We start from the raw sequence: 19,407 nt of genomic DNA on the forward strand, positions 1-19,407 counted from the left end.
AAAGAGCGTGCGGCAAACCAGACTCCCCACCCCTTCCCTCAACCACTTTCTGCCCCACCTGTGACAGAGTCTGTAGCTCGTGTATGGGTCTGTTCAGCCACCAAAGAACTCACTTGAGCAAGTCTTCCTCGATTCCGCGGGACTGCCTATGATGATGATGAAATATTGGCCCCTGCTCTTCTTCGAAATAGTGCCACAGGATCTTTTACGTCCCAGCCGAGAGGGCAGACGGGGCCTCCGATTAATGTCTCATCCGAAAGATGGCACCACCGACAGTGCGGCACTCCCTCAGCACTGCACTAGGAGTGTCGGCCCAGATTATTGTGCTCAAGTCTCTGGAGTGGGACTTGAACCCACAGCCTTCTGACTCAGAGGCAAGGGCGTGCGATCCACTGGGCCACGGCTGACAACAAGTCTCGCTTCTCCGCTGAGCACGTAGGGCACAAAGAAGGAGCTGAAATGACAAATTTGAATTTATTGCCAGCGCTCTGCACAGGTCCGGACTGGAACCCGCATTTAACCTTTAGCACAAAGCAGACACTGTTTCATACCTGCTGAAAGGACTAATCTACAGATTACAGCAGTGATTACATGGCCCGGAGTTCATTTACAAGATTATGGCAGAACCAGCAGGCACAGCCAGACAAAACCATTTCTAATTACGAGCGATTCAACTATTTCAGCGAGTGCTTCTGGACAAAAGCGTCCCTCGTTCGTTAAAAAAATTATCAGCGATGACATCCCTTTCCGACCTTTGTTGAACTTGCGTTTGATACCCACGTAGAACATTCGGGCAATCAACTTTTTGATTTTTTTTTTAAAGAATTAATTTTGCGCCCAACTAGGTGAAGGGTGTCGACACGGGGGAACGGGACACTGTCCCCGCCTTCAGACGAGGCGATAGGCCGAATCCCCATCGGCGGGTTTCTGGGGGGGGGGCGGGGCGGGGTTTCAGGTAGATGTTTATGATCTCAAGGCACGATTCACAAAAAGCAGGGACATTCCCCCCCACTGCCTCCCAGTGTCTTGGACAATCACCTGCTACCCACAGCAACACAAACAAGTCAGATCAATGGATCATTCAATGTAAGTGTCAGCTGTGGCTCAGTGAGCAGCACACTCTCTTGCCTCTGGGTCAGAAGGTTGTGGGGTCAAGTCCCCCTCCAGCGACTTGAGTACAAAATCTAGGCTGACACTCCCAGTGCAGTGCTGAGGGAGTGCCGCACTGTCGGAGGTGCCGTCTTTCAGCTGAGACATTAAACCGAGGCCCCGCCTGCTCTCTCAGGTGGACGTAAAAGATTCCAGGGTTACTATTTTGAAGAAGAGCGGGGGATGGGGGTGGGGGGTATCCCCGGTGTCCTGGAACAATATCTATGCTTCAACCAGCATTAATAAAAAAACAGATTATCTGGTCATTACCACATTGCTGTTTGTGGGAGCTTGCTGTGCGCAAATTGGCTGCTGCGTTTCCCACATTACAACAGCGACTACACTTCAAAAAAGTACTGCGTTGGCTGTACAGCGCTTTGGGACATCCTGAGGTTGCGAAAGGCGCTATATAAATGCAGGTTCTTCCCTTTTTTCTTTTTACACATTGGTTACTGCCCCAGCTCTGCTGAGCATACACTGTGACAGTTATGCACTCACACTAATATTTATGATCTGCTCTTCCCCAATTGATTTTTGCTTTCAGTTACATGTTTACACTAAGATTTTTTTTACTGTGCAATTTCCTGACAGTTCTATTACTGTGCAGCGTTGCAGCTTATGGTTCTGCTGGTTCATTTATAGCTGGGCACACACTGTATCTTCGCGACAATTCTGACAAAACTGTGTTAGCACAGAATGTCTGTTTGAGAGCGTTGAAAAACATCTTGGTGTGTAAATTGTTGTGCATCATGTGTGTGGAATGTAAGCTATGGATTGAGAGCAGGCTGCAGGAAACAGAGAGAATCAGGAAGACGACGTATCCAAGTCAAGATTTTACCAGGCTGGTACCATGTTAAATTTAAATTTAAAATAATTGATAGAGCGTTTCGAGGGGATTGAAGGGGAAATTTCTTCACCCAGAGGGTGGTGGGGGTCTGGAACTGACGGCCTGAAAGGGTGGTAGAGGCAGAAACCCTCACCGCATTTAAAAAGTACTTGGATGTGCACTTGAAGTGCCGTAACCCACAGGGCTGCAGGCTAAGAGCTGGAAAGTGGGTTTAGGCTGGAGAGCTCTTTGTCGGACAGCACGGACGTGATCGGCCGAAATGGCCTCCGTCCGTGCTGTAAATTTCTATGGTTTTATGATTAAAACAATCATCGGATTATACAGGATGTACGGCACAGAAACAGGCCACTCGGCCCAACCAATCCGTGCCGGCGTTTATGCTCCACTTGAGCCTCCTCCCGTCTAACTCTAGCAGCAATCCCAGAGGGTTGTGAATCTGTGGAATTCTCTGCCCAGGGAAGCAGTTGAGGCTAGCTCATTGAACATATTCAAATCACAGATAGATAGATTTTTAACCAATAAGGGAATTAAGGGTTACGGGGAGCGGGCGGGTAAGTGGAGCTGAGTCCACGGCCAGATCAGCCATGATCTTATTGAATGGCGGAGCAGGCTCGAGGGGCTAGATGGCCTACTCCTGTTCCTAATTCTTATGTTTTCTTATGTTTTCTTATAACCCTCTATTCCCTTCTCCCTCATATGCTTGAGCAGCCTCTCCTTAAATGCACCGATACTATTCGCTTCGCATCGTTGCTACTCGCTACAATCGCTGGTTTAAAACTCATCCCATTTTCCCTCTCCCGCAGCCACTCCTCTCTCCGGGAACGCGAGCGCAGCTCTCCCAAGTGGGCATTCTTCGTTGTGCGAGGATTGTGTCGAAGTGCCGTCTTTCTCATGGTACCTGAAACCACGGCCACGTCTGCCCTCTCAAAGATCCCTGGCTGTATTCTGAAGAAACGCATGGGGTAGAAACATAGAAACATAGGTGCAGGAGTAGGCCATTCGGCCCTTCGAGCCTACACCACCATTCAATAAGATCATGGCTGATCATTCGCCTCAGTACCCCATTCCTGCTTTCTCTCATTACCCCTTGATCCCTTTAGCCGTAAGGGCCACATCTAACTCCCTTTTGAATATATCTAACGAACTGGCCTCAACAACTTTCTGTGGCAGAGAATTCCACAGGTTCACCACTCTCTGGGTGAAGAAGTTTCTCCTCATCTCGGTCCTAAATGGCTTACCCCTTATCCTTAGACTGTGACCCCTGGTTCCTCGGATTTGTCCTGGCCAAAATTTATCCCTCAACCAACATCACTGAAACTAAGGGGGTCATAAATAGAAGAAAGTCACTAATAAATCCAACAGGGAATTCAGCAGCACCTTCGTTACCCAGAGAGAGGTGAGAATGTGAAACCCGCTACCACAGGGAGTGGTTGAGGCGAATAGTATCGATGCATTTAAAGGGAAGCTAGATAAGTACGGGCCCTGGAGAGGCGAGGGCACAGGGGCAGCACGGGCCCAGCCCACACTGCGATATGTGTGCGCACTAGGTCCATGCAGCAGAGCTGGTCTCCAGTCGTCTTGGTTAATCCTTGCCATTGGACCAAGACCGAGCTCTGTCAAGCCCGTGTGGTGGCTGGTGTGCAACGGCCACCCCGCGTTAAAAAAATCCACCCACAGGCATCTTCCATCCTTCAACATGTAGTTCGGGTTCTGGAATATTAGGTCCTTCATTGAAACACCTGTGAACTCATCCCTTTTTGGTGTGGAAGCAAGTCATCCTCGATACGAGGGACTGTGCCTCAGAAGAAGAAGATAAGCACATGAGGGAGAAAGGAATCGAAGGGTATGTTGAGAGGGTGAGATAAAGTAGGGTGAGAGGAGGCTCGTGGGGAGCACAGATCAGTTGGGCCAAATGGCCGGTTTCTGTGCTTTTGAATATATCTAACGAACTGGCCTCAACAACTTTCTGTGGTAGAGAATCCCACAGGTTCACAACTCTCTGTGCTGTAAGTTCGATGTAATTCGATGTCAAGAAAAAAGCTCTCCTTCCCCAACAGAGTCATAGCAATTTTTTTTCCAACGAGCTCGCTGATAAACCCCAACACAGTAGCACTCTTTTAAAGCAAATGCGGCCTCCAGCAGATGTCCAAACTGCTTCAGGACAGTAGGTAAAAGCAAGCCAGGGGGGATAAAAAAAAAACCTACCCATTGGCTTCTCTCTTAAAATGTATATATAAAGAGAGGGTTGCTCAGGACAAGTTAAATCCCTGGTGTCGTAAATACTGCCAGGCCTCATCAATCACTGTCTGCCGGCCAAAGTCCTTTGAGCGAACGGAGCCAGCAAGCGACTGTATCCCAGGATCAGTGAGTGCATATTACAGCTACCGAGGCTTAGCAAGATTCCCCAAGGAGTCAGCCTGGTGCCAATCTCGTCCACCACCCTCCCTTCGTCCCCTCCCCCTCCCCCTGCCACCCCCCGCTCTTTTTTTTTCCTGTTTAGGGTTGGAACTCCAAACCGTGCTGAACCTTTCAATATAAACAGCACCGAGGTCATTAATTGCACAGCCCACCACCCCCATGTCCCCAGCTGTCTCTCCGACGTGACTGACAGAAATGCGAAGGAGCTGTATCGGACAACCTTAATGGGAGCCAAACACATAATGAACCATTAACATCGCAGTGGCCCTCCGCTTCCAGCGAAAGGCAGAGATCCATCATCCCCGGGTATGAAGAAGAATAGGACACGCATTTAAACAATCCCTTCAGCTGCCGCATGCACAGAGCATCCGTATCGCGGTCCTGCCTATAACTGGTCTCACTTGCTTGCTTGGTTTTAAACACTTTATAACCAGGGATGAGGGGTTTCAATTGCGTGGAGAAACTGAAGAAGCTTAGAGCTGGAGAAAATAAAAGACTTGCATTTATATAGCGCCTCTCACGACCACCGGACGTCTCAAAGCACTTTACCGCCAATGAAGTACTTTTGGAGTGGGGTCACTGTTGTAATGTGGGAAACGCAGCAGCCAATTTGCGCACAGCAAGCTCCCACAAACAGCAATGTGATAATGACCAGATCATCTGTTCTGTTAGTGATATTGATTGAGGGATAAATATTGGGGGGTGGGGAGAACTCCCTGCTCTTCTTCGATATAGTCCCAGCATGGACTGGTTGGGCCGAATGGCCCGTTTTTGTGCTGTACATGCTACGTAATTCAATACTACTTGGCTCCATAAGGCTCAGCACCATACCGTACTTGAACACTGGGGACTTAAGATGCTGGCGTTCCTTCCTTTGGGGAGACAGAAGGGTTCCCCAATCCCCTGCTCCCAGTGTGGTGCTCTGCTCAAAGACAGCGAAGGTCGGAGGTCGAGCCGACTCTCACACCCGGGCTCCCTCGGAGGGAAGGACTTGCATTTATATAGCGCCTTTCACAACCACAGGACGTCTCAAAGCGGTTTACAGCCAATGAAGTACTTTTGGAGTGTAGGCACTGTTGTAATGTGGGAAACACGGCAGCCAATTTGCGCACAGCAAGCTCCCACAAACAGCAATGAGATAATGACCAGATAATCTGTTTTTTTTGTTATGTTGATTGAGGGATAAATATTTTCCAGGACACCAGGTATAACCCCCCCCCCCGCCCCACCGCTCATCTTCGAAATAGTGCCCTGGGATCTTTTACATCCACCTGAGGGGGCAGACGTAGCCTCGGTTTAACGTCTCATCCGAAAGACAGCACCTCCGACAGTGCAGCACGCCCTCAGCACTGCACTGGGAGTGTCAGCCCAGATTTATGTGCCCAAGTCTCTGGAGTGGGACTTGAACCCACAACCTTCTGACTCAGAGGCGAGGGAGCTACCCACTGAGCCACAGCTGACACCTCAATAAGAGGCTCATTGCGGGGGTGGGGGGGGCGGAGCGTGGGATTGGCAAATTTACCCTACAAACACCTTGACTGACATTTCAATGGACCTTCTCACGATCAGTAGTAGCAAAGTTGCCTTCTGCAAACAGCCCAGTTCGTGTTGCATTTTACGAGGTGAACAGTTTTGCCACTACAGCAGAGCAGTGCTGAGACCCCGGTATTTGAGGATTCAGTTCTTGCTTTGGTGATGTTTGAAGTTTAGAAGCTGGGTCTATGGGGACGCTCGAATACCCCCTGTGCCTCAGAGTGATGTGACGAGGGGAGGAACCAGTGATTCCTTGTGCAGTGAGTGGCTTATCTCCGCCACTGGGGGTAGAGGGTGTAATCATCATCATAGGCAGTCCCTCGGAATCGAGGAAGACTTGCTTTCACTCCAAAAGTCAGTTCTCAGGTGACTGTACAGTCCAATGCGGGAATTACAGTCTCTGTCACAGAAGGGACAGACAGTGGTTGAGGGAAAGGGTGGGTGGGGAGTCTGGTTTGCCGCACGCTCTTTCCGCTGCCTGCGCTTGGTTTCTTCATGCTCTCGGCGACGAGACTCGAGGTGCTCAGCGCCCTCCCGGATGCACTTCCTCCACTTAGGGCGGTCTTTGGCCAGGGACTCCCAGGTGTCGGTGGGGATGTTGCACTTTATCAAGGAGGCTTTGAGGGTGTCCTTGAAACGTTTCCTCTGCCCACCTGGGGCTCGCTTGCTGTGTAGGAGTTCAGAGTAGAGCGCTTGCTTTGGGAGTCTCGTGTCGGGCATGCGAACAATGTGGCCCGCCCAGCAGAGCTGGTCGAGTGTGGTCAGTGCTTCGATGCTGAGGATGTTACCTTGATCGAGAACACTGATGTTGGTGCATCTGTCCTCCCAGGGGATTTGTAGGATCTTGCGGAGGCAGCGTTGAAATGTATGTACCTGTGAGTATGCTCACAGGTTTGTAGGGCTGTTGCTTCACCGGTACGCTCGCGGCCTTCCATGAGAGGTGCAGTCCATCATCACCCCCGGCAACAGAATTTGAATTTGATTTGCAAGGTTCCCAGTTGATTTGGAAATTTGTGGATTCTGGTGCCCTTGCTAAACTTGGCATAAAGTTATTTTAAAATAGTTGTAGAGCTGTTGAGTTGGGAGTGGCTTAGCCAGTCATGTGATGTTCACAAGACTCAATAAAACCCCGGCCAGTTGGGTTCGGGGGATCCACGATGAGGCAGGTGGTTGTGAGACTGGTGGATGAACTGGGAATGTGTAGCGTGATTGTTAAACCTTTGCTAATAAACCAACTAGTTCTTAACAGCAATGTGTTGCTATGAATTCTTAAGCAAAGAACCCATGAAGCAAATACATTACAGAGGGCAAAGACCCCTTCAGGTGAACGGGGAGCCCTTCAAACAATTCACCAAGATGCCCGAGAGGGGCACTGCTAAAAACATAAGAACATAAGAAATAGGAGCAGGAGTCGGCCATTCAGCCCCTCGAGCCTGCTCCGCCATTCAATAAGATCATGGCTGATCTGATCGTGGTCTCAGCTCCATTTCCCCGCCCGCTTCCCATAACCCTTTACTCCCTTATCGCTCAAAAATCTGTTTATCTCCGCCTTAAATATATTCAATGACCCAGCCTCCATAGCTCTCTGTGGCAGGGAATTCCACAGATTTACAACCCTCTGAGAGAAGAAATTCCTCCTCATCTCAGTTTTAAATGGGCGGCCCCTTATTCTGAGACTATGTCCCCTAGTTTTAGAATGTGTGCAGGTCTGAAAGGTGGGCGAGAATTCATTCGAGCTCAACTCTGACCCTCCACTCCTACTGTCCAGGCTTACATGTGATTGTAATGGCCACTTGGACAAGGCAGTGGAGTGAGCCCATGTAACCCGCACCCCAGCCAGGAGTCAATGGCTTTGGGGATGGTGGAAGGGAGGAGAGGGAAGGGCTGAGTGGCCAGAGAGGTGTGGAACTGCGTCCCAGTGGGTATCAGTGCACGCAAGAGAAGGGGGGTTATGATTGGGACAAAAATAACAACAGGAACCGACTGAAATCTGTGAATGGAGCTGCTTTGCCCGCCTCTCCCCGGCCTTTCTCAACCAGTGCATAAACCAAGCCAACAGCCCAGCACCAGCATACGGGGCCAATCACTTCAAAGGAGCTCATTTCACAGCACTACAACATCTCAATTTGACAGCAAACAGTGAACTCAATCAAACACGGAAACTCCTCACTGTGACGGCGATGTTTAGTGGGTCGTGTCCCTGCCGTGGATCAAGCCCGCACTCTCCAACACTGTGCACAGAGACACACTGAAAACAAATGGAAGCATTTCACATACAACCACCTGCATTCACATCGCACTGGTTACAAGTGCGGGAAATTTCAATTACTGATCTAGTGACCCGTTGGCCATTACTGCCAAACACGCGAGTGGAATTAATGGGGGCACTTTGTTTAAATGCACATACAATATATATCTGTACTACATGTGAATATGCACACACAAGCATGCACACACGCACAGACATGCACAGTGGTGCACACACATACATACACACACACATGCACATACACGCGCGCGCGCACACAGACATGCACGCACACACACAGACATGTACACACGCACAGAACACATATGCACAGAACACACACGCAGACAGGCATGTACACACAGGCACAGACACACAAGCACAGACATGTGCACACATGCACGCACAGGCACACGCACACACATGCACACATAGACACGGGCACGCACAGTGGCACACACACATGCACAGACACATACACACGCGCGCACACACACACACACACAAACAGACATGGGTACGCATACTGGCACACACACACGCACAGAACACACACGCACAGACATGTGCACACACGCACCCGCACACATGCACAGACACAGACACATGCACACACACACATACACACACAGACAGACATGGGCACGCACACTGGCACACACACATGCACAGACACGCACGCGCGAGCTGGAGAGACTTGTTATTTTAAAAATCAGGTGCCGGGACACCACCGAGATTGAGAAAGGGTAGGAAAGGAGATGGGGTATATGAAGAAAGCTGCAAACTGTCGGAGGAAGGGGAGATTGAGACAAGTTACGAACTTCCACAGTTTTCAGGGCCCAAGCAGGAGAGAACACGATGACATTGAATTCCAACCCAGTGAGGAAACCGAGAGAAGGAACAACATTCAGATAGACATTGGAAATGCAAAGCTACTTTGCTGCTTAATGAAAATGACGACCAACCTAATCTAAAGGCTGACTCCTCAAAACTGTCGGCTTCCTGCCCTTGCTGTTCCTGTTCGTGATAAATCTCACATCCACTTAAACCAAACAGCTGTAATATCAATGTCAACCGTACTGTTTAGCATTGCTGCCGACAGCATCATGCTGAAATGAATATGGGTGGAGATTTCAGGGAAAGCCCGTTAATATATGGGCACCCCCCCACTCCACCCTTCCTTCCTGTACGACTCTCCTCTGGTCATGGGTTACACACACACACACATCCCAACTCTGGAGCTGCAACAATAGATTTCAATGGTCTGGGGACCACTTCAGGTGGAAATAGAAAACACACGAGACGCATACCGAGTATGAAAGCCAGCACAGACCAGTTGGGCTGAATGGTCTGTTTCTGCTATGTAATAAGGCCATTGGCCAAATTCAATAAAAACTCTTTTAAAGTCAACAACAAGTCAGCAAAAGCAACGTGCATTATGATTGGTTAACAATATTTTGCCCTAATTTGGCACCTGGTTTGCTAGATTCGCCAATGAGAGCGAGAGACTCTACGTCGAAGTGTTTCAACTGCGATGGATTATTGCGAAAGACTTCAGCTCTTTTAGTGCCATTTAATTGTTCTCCTTCATTCTCCAGTGGGAACGTGAGACAGCTTATACCGAGAACTTCGCCCTGTTCATACTCAACGCGACTGACTGGCAGGGAGAGTGCTTCTGGAGCACAAAGTTATTCCCCCCCCCGACTGCCCACCTCGTGATTTCTGAACAGAAGCCATGTTCAATGGTATCCGTTCGCTAGACTTTCTCCAGCAAGCCCCCTCCCATCTAGGGCCAAAATACCTAATTCACCCTCACCAGAGGAGTCCAGGGAGGGAGGGAGGGAAGGGAAGGACAGAAGGAAAGAAGGACAGAAAGGAAGGAAGGACAGAAGAATGGAAGAAAGGAAGGACTTGTATTTATATAGCGCCTTTCACGACCACTGGACATCCCAAAGCGCTTTTCAGCCAATAAATAACAATCCAATAAACAACGACATCTTACAAGTGCATCCAGTAAGCACTGGGGACTCTGAGGTCAGGTGCAGCATGGTCAAATCTAAAGCAAAGCTCCCCCTCCAATAAGGGAATTAAGGGTTACGGGGAGCGGGCGGGTAAGTGGAGCTGAGTCCACGGCCAGATCAGCCATGATCTTGTTGAATGGCGGAGCAGGCTCGAGGGGCTAGATGGCCTACTCCTGTTCCTAATTCTTATGTTCTTATGTTCTCCCTTATTTCCCTGTACACTTTCCCCACCGGCCATCCTGTGACTCCATGATATCCGTGCCATATGATGGCCAGTTTTATCCAGTGCTCGCCCTCACCGAGAAATAGGATGTGCCAATTTGCGTAAAACCTCCCAGGCAACAGAGAGACGAGGTTTAAATCCCACCATTGTAGACTGGATTCAAACCCAGCTTCCAAAAAGGTGAAAGGACAGTGCATTAAACCCATTGCTCCATCCAATACCCCAGTGTGGTGCCTTCTGTAATGTGTATGCACCTGTGAGGATGTTCACAGGTTTGTACAGCTGGCGGCTCGTTGGTCTAGGCGTAATGATTCTCGCTTTGGGATCTTCACAGTTGTAGAGCTGTTGTTGGCGGAAGGGAGCGGGCAGGTCGGAAGGCCTCCTCGTGGGCCTGCTCCTGGGCCTGGCCAAGGAGGCCATCAGCCGGTCCAGCGGGCAGTCGAGGGGATCGTTCAGCCCGACTGCCTGCCGCTCTTCTGCGGTTACATCCGAGCCAGGGTGTCCCTGGAGATGGAGCACGCGGTGTCCACCGGTACGCTCGCGGCCTTCCGCAAGAGGTGGGCACCGGAGGTACTGGAGTGCATCATCACACCCCCGCCAGCAACCAAATTTTAATTTGACTTTCTAAGGCTCACAAAGTTTTATTTGTTAATTTGTCGGCTCTGGTGCCCACCTTTTATTAAGGGGGCACTCGTCTTTATCGTTGAATTAAAATAGTTGTAGAGCTGTTGAGTTGCAAGTGGCTTAGCCAGTCACGTGATGTTCACGAGACTCAATAAAACCCCAGCCAGTTGGGTTCGGGGGGGATCCACGATGGGGCAGGTGGTTGTGAGCCTGGTGGATGAACTGGTAATGTTTAGTGTGATTGTTAAGCCTTTTGCTAACAAACCAACTAGTTCTTAATAGCAATATGTTGCTATGGATTCTTAAGCAAAGAACCCATGAAGCAAATACTTTACACCTTCCCATCATTTGTTGTATCTTGTATTTGCTGATGTTCGGGGAACGTAACGACCATCACTGGCTGCAGGAGATGCAGAAAACCCATACCACGTGACACAATAGCTCAGCTCACTGAGCCATACACAATATGTATAGCTGCTGATTTGGAACTTATTGTGTGTCTCTGGAGATAAGGGTCCTTTCGGCATTGTTGTGAAACCTAGGGTGAGCCACAGAACTGCACAGGATTAGTTCGGAGATGCTGCAACTACTCAGAGCTGACCACAAGAAAGGCTCAATTGGCTGCTTCCTTTGTATCTCCATCAGATACAAACACAGCATGGGCGGGGGGAGGTTCAAGGGAAATCCTGAAAATTGAGATCCAATCTTATATCAAAGAAAAAAAAAAACATTTTGTGTGCTCTTTAAAGGTGTTGCTGCCGGGTAATGGCCCCCTTTCCAGCCAGGCACTGAACGACAGCAAATGAAAAAAACACATCGCTCATCGAGGTCAGGTGCGGTACCGCCAGGTGCAGAGAAAGATCCCATACATTCTGCCGCAACCTCGCGTTTCCGCCTCACCTTCAGAAGTGCGACGACTGGACCGCTGTGACATGTTTATTTTTTCTTCTTTACTCATTCACGGGAGGTGTGCATCGCCGGCAAGGCCCAGCATTTATTGCCCATCCCTAATTAGCCCTTGAGAAGGTGGTGGTGAGCCGCCTTCTTGAACCGCTGCAGTCCGTGTGGTGAAGTTGCTCCCACAGTGCTGACTGTGTCGAAGCGGTTTGCGAGGCCATTTCAGAGGGTTAGTTAAGTGTCAACCACATTGCTGTGGGTCTGGAGTCACATATCAGCCAGATCGGGTAAGGGCGGCAGATTTCCTTCCCTGAAGGACGTTAGTGAACCAATTGTTTTTTTTTTCCCCAATGAGAATCACGACAGCTTCATGCCATCTATTTTATGCCCAGATTTATTCCTTCCCCAAAGAACAGCAGTGAATCAGTTGGGTTTTTACGACAATCTGGTAGTTACATGATCACTATTGCAGATACTAGCATTTTAATTCCAGATTTATTTAATTAGGTGAATTTATATTCCCCAGCTGCTGTGGTGGGATTTGAATTCATGGCTCCAGATTATTTATTTATCTTTTTATTTGTTCACGGGATGTGGGCGTCGCTGACAAGGCCGGCATTTATTGCCCATCCCTAATTGCCCCTTGAGAAGGTGGTGGTGAGCCGCCGCCTTGAACCGCTGCAGTCCGTGTGGTGAAGGTGCTCCCACAGTGCTGTTAGGGAGGGAGAGTGCCAGGATTTTGATTTTGACCCAGCGACGATGAAGGAACGGCCGATATATTTCCAAGTCGGGATGGTGTGTGTGACTGGGAGGGGAACGTGGAGGTGGTGGTGTTCCCCAGGCGCCTGCTGCCCTTGTCCTTCTAGGTGGTAGAGGTCGCGGGTTTGGGAGGTGCTGCCGAAGAAGCCTTGGCGAGTTGCTGCAGTGCATCTTGCAGATGGTACACACTGCAGCCACGGTGCGCCGGTGGTGGAGGGAGTGAATGTTGAAGGATGGGCCAATCAAGCGGGCTGCTTTGTCCGGGCCTCGAGTTTACTAGTCCAGTAACATAACCACTACGCTACCGTACCCCTACCTGAAGAGAGATGGCTGGTTTATTCCTCTCCACAACATGATTTTCCCCCTTTATAATCCGTAGCCCAACAAGAGTGACAATGGGGTAGGAGCTCGCCTGAAGGGGTAAGTGCAATAAGGGCAGCATGGTATTGGTTGCCCATCATACCCCCCCCCACCCAATGTTCAGTTCCAGCGACTTCAAGACAACTTGAACATCAAGCGGAGGGTAGAACCCAAGAGGTAGGAGGAACGAAGGAGCAGCAAGAGTTTGTAGATGGAAGTGACCGGGGCCCAGAAGAGCCGAGGGGGTCCCAGGGGCAGCACGGGCCCAGCCCACACTGCAATATGTGTGTGCGCACTAGATCCGTGTAGCAGAGCTGGTCTCCGGTCGTCTTGGTTAACCCTTGCCACTGGACCAAGACCTCGCTCTGTCAAGCCCGTGTGGTGGCTGGTGTACAACGGCCACCCCACGTGAAAAAAAATCCACGCACAGGCATCTTCCACCCGTCGGGATCTGGAATATTAGTTCGGGTGAAACACCTGTGAACTCATCCCTTTTTGGTGTGGAAGCAAGTCATCCTCGCTTCGCAGGGCTGCCTATGATGATAATGATGATGATGTTAACCCAAGAGGAATTCCTTTCTCGAAGACTTTGGGGAGAAAATTGAGAGCGAGAAAACAATTATGCCAACAACAATTTGTATTTCTATAGCGCCTTTAACATAGTGAAACGTCCCAAGGCGCTTCACAGGAGTATCATGGGACAAAGAAAATGGACACCGAAATGCTTAAGGAGAAATTAGGACAGGTGACCAAAAGCTTGGCCAAAGAGATAGGTTTTAAGGAGCATCTTGAAGGAGGAAAGAGAGCGTGGAGAGGTTTAGGCAGGACCTAGGCAGCTGAAGGCACAGCCACTGATGGTTGAGCGATTATAATCAGGGATGTTCAAGAGGGCAGAATTAGAGGAGTGTAGACATCTCAGGGGGTTGTGGGGCTAGAGGAGATGACAAGAGATAGGGAGGGGCGAGGGCCATGGAGGGATTGAAAATAAGGATGAGAATTTTAATATTGAGGTGTTGCTTAATCGGGAGCCAATGTAGGTCAGTGAGCACAGGGGGTGATGGGTAAGCGGGACTCGGTGCGAGTTAAGACACGGGGGCAGCGAGCACAGGAGGTGATGGGTGAGCGGGACTCGGTGCGAGTTAGGACATGGGGCAGCGAGCACAGGGGGTGATGGGTGAGCGGGACTGGGTGCGAGTTAGGACACAGGGCAGCGAGCACAGTGGGTGATGGGTGAGCAGGACTTAAGTTAGGACACGGGGCAGCCGAGTTTTGGATCACCTCTAGTTTATGCAGGGTAGAAGGTAGGAGGCCAGCAAGGAGTGCGTTGGAATAGTCAAGTCTAGAGGCAACAAAGGCAAGTAACCGAGAGAACTGTTTGTGGAGATTTTCCAAACGAGAAGGGCGACGTGAACAATGTGCGAGAGAGAGAGAGAGACAACATCGCGACAGAACGGATATCAGGAGGGAGAAGATCCAACTCACCTCTCTTCTGCATAAAAACAAACAGGTCGTCCAAGAACTCTTTCCGCTTGGGGTCACTGTCCAGTTCATAAAGCTGCGAAAAATAGAAAGGAACTCGTTGAAAAGGAGAGCATCGGGAAGGGCAGGCAACCGAGTCACCATCATGTTCCCGGACCCGACTCACAAACAGATCGCCATTCAAACCATACAACGAGGCAACTGCCTTGTCATCACTCCCGAGCGTACAGTGACCTTTACACCCGCACACTATCTCTGATGGTACATTGGAGGATCTTTCTGGATAGCTCTGCAAGAACAACAGTGCAACTATCAATTCTCGTGTGCGAGGGAACATCGACGGTTTGCAAATTCATTATAGCCCGAGGCCCCCGTCTGCTCTCTCGGGGGGACGTAAAACATCCCACGGCCACTATTTCGAAGAAACGCTGGGAGGGGAGTTACACCCGGTGTCCTGGGGCCAATATCTATCCCTCAATCATCCTGACAAACAGAGAGACGACCTGGCCATTGTCACACTGCTGCTTGTGGGAGCTTGCTGTGCGCAAATTGGCTGCTGCGTTTCCCACATTGCAACCGTGACTACACTCCAAAAGTTCTTCATTGGCTGTAAAGCGCTTTGAGGCGTCCGGTGGTCGTGAAAGTCTTTCTTTAAATTTCAATGGTTCTAGTTATCGGCGCTGAGCTACTGATTGCGGCGGCTTCGATTGGCTTCAAAACCGGATGGGTTCAGGGTTCATGGATTATTTATTTCCTTTCTCACCTGCCCCATTCTACACTCTTGAAGGAAAATAAAACCTCGCGTCATTCACATCCTCCGGGCGTCCCAAAGTGCTTCAACAACCGACTTTTCAAGTGCAGACACTGTTGTTGCTCCTACAAACAGCCGGGAGATAAACGATGTCTCCGCAAGATCCTACAAATCCCCTGGGAGGACAGACGCACCAACGTTAGCGTCCTCGACCAGGCCAACATCCCCAGCATTGAAGCACTGACCACACTCGATCGGCTCCGCTGGGCAGGCCACATTGTCCGCATGCCAGACACGAGACTCCCAAAGCAAGCGCTCTACTCGGAGCTCCTTCACGGCAAACGAGCCAAAGGTGGGCAGAGGAAACGTTAGAAGGACACCCTCAAAGCCTCCCTGATAAAGTGCGACATCCCCACCGACACCTGGGAGTCCCTGGCCAAAGACCGCCCAAAGTGGAGGAAGTGCATCCGGGAGGGCGCTGAGCACCTCGAGTCTCGTCGCCGAGAGCGTGCAGAAACCAAGCGCAGGCAGCGGAAAGAGCGTGCGGCAAACCAGTCCCACCCACCCCTTCCCTCAACGACTGTCTGTCCCACCTGCGACAGGGACTGTGGCTCTCGTATTGGACTGTTCAGCCACCTAAGGACTCATTTTAAGAGTGGAAGCAAATCTTCCTCGATTCCGAGGAACTGCCTAGGATGATGAAATGACTAGTTGGGACTGTTTTTGGTGGGTTTGGTTGAGGGCGTTACATCGGTCAGAACGCCGGAGACCTCCCCCGTTGGCTCTTCTTCGAACCGTGCCCTGTGATCTTTTTTGTCCACCAGCATAGGCAGGTGGGGGCCTGGGCTCACAATGTCTTATCCGACACTGCAGCACTCCCTCAGCAGACCAGAGATAAGAATAGGCCTCCCTCCCACCCTCCCAAAGTTGATACCCGGAAAGCGCAGATAATGCCGTGCCAATCAATCCCTTCGAACAGAGCAGGACAAAATACCCTCTGGAATAATATCGGTGTGCCTACAAAGAACGATTCGCATTTCTATAGCGCCTTTCACGACCACCGGACAGCTCAAAGCGCTTTACAGCCAATGAAGTACTTTTGGAGTGTAGTCACTGTTGTAATGTGGGAAACGCGCCAGCCAACTTGCGCACAGCAAGCTCCCACAAACAGCAATGTGATAATGACCCAGATAATCTGTTTTCTGTTGTGTTGATTGAGGGATAAATATTGGCCCCAGGACACCGGGGTTAACTCCCCTGCTCTTCTGCGAAATAGTGCCACGGGATCTTTTACATTCACCCAAGAGGAGCAGACGGGGCCTGGGTTTAACGTCTCACCTGGAAGACGGCACCCGAGACAGTGCAGCGCTCCCTCAGCACGGCACTGGAAGTATCAGCGCAGAATTTTTGTGCTGATGTCCCTGGAGCGAGACTCGAACCCACAACCTCCTGACTGGGAGGCGAGAGTGCTACCCACTGAGCCACTGGCTGAAGTCGGCCAGTGGCCAGTTAATGAGGCCCAACTGCTCGCTAGGCCGCTTTTCCCGCCCGGGTGTTCAAGTCTCCCCAGGGTCTCTCGGTTCCACTGGGCAGCAAGCCTCATTCGAAGCCTGCCTTTCCTGCTCAGCATCCAATTCAAGCAAGAAAGGGCTGGAAGATCGAAAGTGAAGCCTTGCAACAGAAAAAAAAAGCAAATCTTTCATTTCATTCTTTTTGTTTCAGTACTGTGACGAGAACGGCTATGAGTAATAACCTAATTGGCCAACTGTGGCCGCAAGCTACCCGACAGCTGAGTCACTCTGCTTAACCCTTTCAGTAATGCATCGACTTTTACCATTCTCCCCCATTTGCATACAGATCTTATTTTAATAGCGACGGCAAAGAGAAACTCGAGGGTTTTATTTTTAAAAAGGCATTGATTAAGGAGAGAGGCGTCAGCGGTGGCCAATTTCAGAACCAAGTGGTCGGATGCAGCAGATGACTGTTCTCAAGAGAAACCCAAGAGAGTTTTAGAATTGGCATGCCCGCAGTTTGGAGAAGGGGGTGGGGAGGGGGAGAGGCAGGTCTGATGCCTGTTGCCCACGTTGTCAGATTTTTGTAACCGGTCTCCAACTGATGGCAAATGCATCGAGCTACGGAAGCGTGGGGGGGGGGGGGCTAGAAATTTAGCTAGTGCGGTGAGGCAAAATGGGCGGTATGGGATATAAACCACCCGTTACACGCAGCCTCTGATATTCAGGTGCATTGACTGCAGTGGAACTGGAATACAAGAAATAGGAGTTGGCCATTCAGCCCCTCGAGCCTGCTCCACCATTCAATAAGATCATGGCTGATCTTCTACCTCAACTCCACTTTCCTGCACTGTCCCCATATCCCTTCATTCCCCCAAAATTTATCGACCTCTGTCTTGAATATACTCAATGACCCAGCCTCCGCAGCCCTCTGGGGTAGAGAATTCCAAAGATTCACCACCCTCTGAGTGAAGAAATTTTTCTTCTTATCAGTCCCAAATGGCCGACCCCTTATTCGGCGACTGTGACCCCTGGTTCTAGACTCCCCCAGCCCGGGGGAAACATCCTCCCTGCATCTACCCTGTCAAGCCCCGTAAAAATGCTATATGTTTCAATGAGAACATCTCTCGTTCTTCTAAACTCTAGGGATTACAAGAACATAAGAAATAGGAGCAGGAGTCAGCAATTTGGCCCCTTGAGCCCGCTCCGCCATTTAATAAGATCATGGCTGATCCGATCATGGACTCAGCTCCATTTCCCCGCCCACTCCCCATAACCCCTTATCCCTCAAGAAACTATCTATTTCTGTCTTAAATTTATTCAATGTCCCAGCTTCCACAGCTCTCTGAGGCAGCGAATTCCACAGATTTACAACCCTCTGAGAAAAGAAATTTCTCCTCATCTGTTTTAAATGGGCGGCCCCTTATTCTAAGATCATGCCCTCTAGTTATAGTCTCCCCCATCAGTGGAAACATCCTCTCTGCATCCACCTTGTCAACCCCCTCATAATCTTATACGTCTCGATAAGATCACCTCTCATTCTTCTGAATTCCAATGAGTAGAGGCCCAACCTACTCAACCTTTCCTCATAAGTCAACCCCCTCATCCCCGGAATCAACCTAGTGAACCTTCTCTGAACTGCCTCCAAAGCAAGTATATCCTTTCGTAAATATGGAAACCAAAACTGCACGCAGTATTCCAGGTGTGGCCTCACCAATATCTTATGTAGCTGTAGTAAGACTTCCCTTCTTTTATACTCCATCCCCTTTGCAATAAAGGCCAAGATACCATTGGCCTTTCTGATCACTTGCTGTACCTGCATACTATCCTTTTGTGTTTCATGCACAAGTACCCCCAGGTCCCGCTGTACTGCAGCAATTTGCAATCTTTCTCCATTTAATTAATAACTTGCTCTTTGATTTTTTTTCTGCCAAAGTGCATGACCTCACACTTTCCAACATTATACTCCATCTGCCAAATTTTTGCCCACTCACTTAGCCTGTCTATATCCTTTTGCAGATTTTTTTGTGTCCTCCTCATACATTGCTTTTCCTCCCATCTTTTTATTGTCAGCAAACCTGGCTACGTTACACTCAATCCCTTCTTCCAAGTTGTTAATATAGATTGTAAATAGTTGGGGTCCCAGCACTGATCCCTGCGGCACCCCACTAGTTACTGGTTGCCAACCAGAGAATGAACCATTTATCCCGACTTTCTGTTCTCTGTTAGTTAGCCAATCCTGTATACATGCTAATATAGGCCCAGTCTACTTAATCCCTCCTCATAGGACAATCCCTCATCCCAGGAACCAGTCCAGTGAACCTTTGTTGCACTCCTTCTATAGCAAGTATGTCTTTACTTGGGTAAGGAGACCAAAACTGTGTACAGTACTCCAGGTGTGGTCTCTGCAATGCCCTGGATAATTCCAATATTGCAACACTGTCCGAGGTGAATTTCTAGACCGGGTCTTTATCAGGATTCTGGAAGTTGACTCAAGCCAGTTATACACAGGACATTGGGGCACAGACATCTCGTGATCTGAATGACAGAAGTGGCAAATGTAAAACTTCTCAGTGAGGAGCTGGTC

The 19,407-nt window shown here is 49.8% G+C and overlaps 1 protein-coding gene across 1 annotated transcript in view; it reads right to left on the reverse strand.

Moving 5' to 3' along the window:
- The window catches only part of LOC139233713 (AT-rich interactive domain-containing protein 3B-like), a 248,438-nt gene that overhangs the window by 114,520 nt on the left and 114,511 nt on the right, over positions 1–19,407 (reverse strand). The window contains exon 4 of the mRNA XM_070864126.1: positions 14,562–14,634. Coding sequence (XP_070720227.1) covers positions 14,562–14,634 — 73 coding nt within the window. The remainder of the gene's footprint in view (positions 1–14,561; positions 14,635–19,407) is intronic.

This window comes from Pristiophorus japonicus, chromosome 21 (assembly GCF_044704955.1).
Source record: "Pristiophorus japonicus isolate sPriJap1 chromosome 21, sPriJap1.hap1, whole genome shotgun sequence".
NCBI classification, from domain to species: Eukaryota; Metazoa; Chordata; class Chondrichthyes; family Pristiophoridae; genus Pristiophorus; species Pristiophorus japonicus.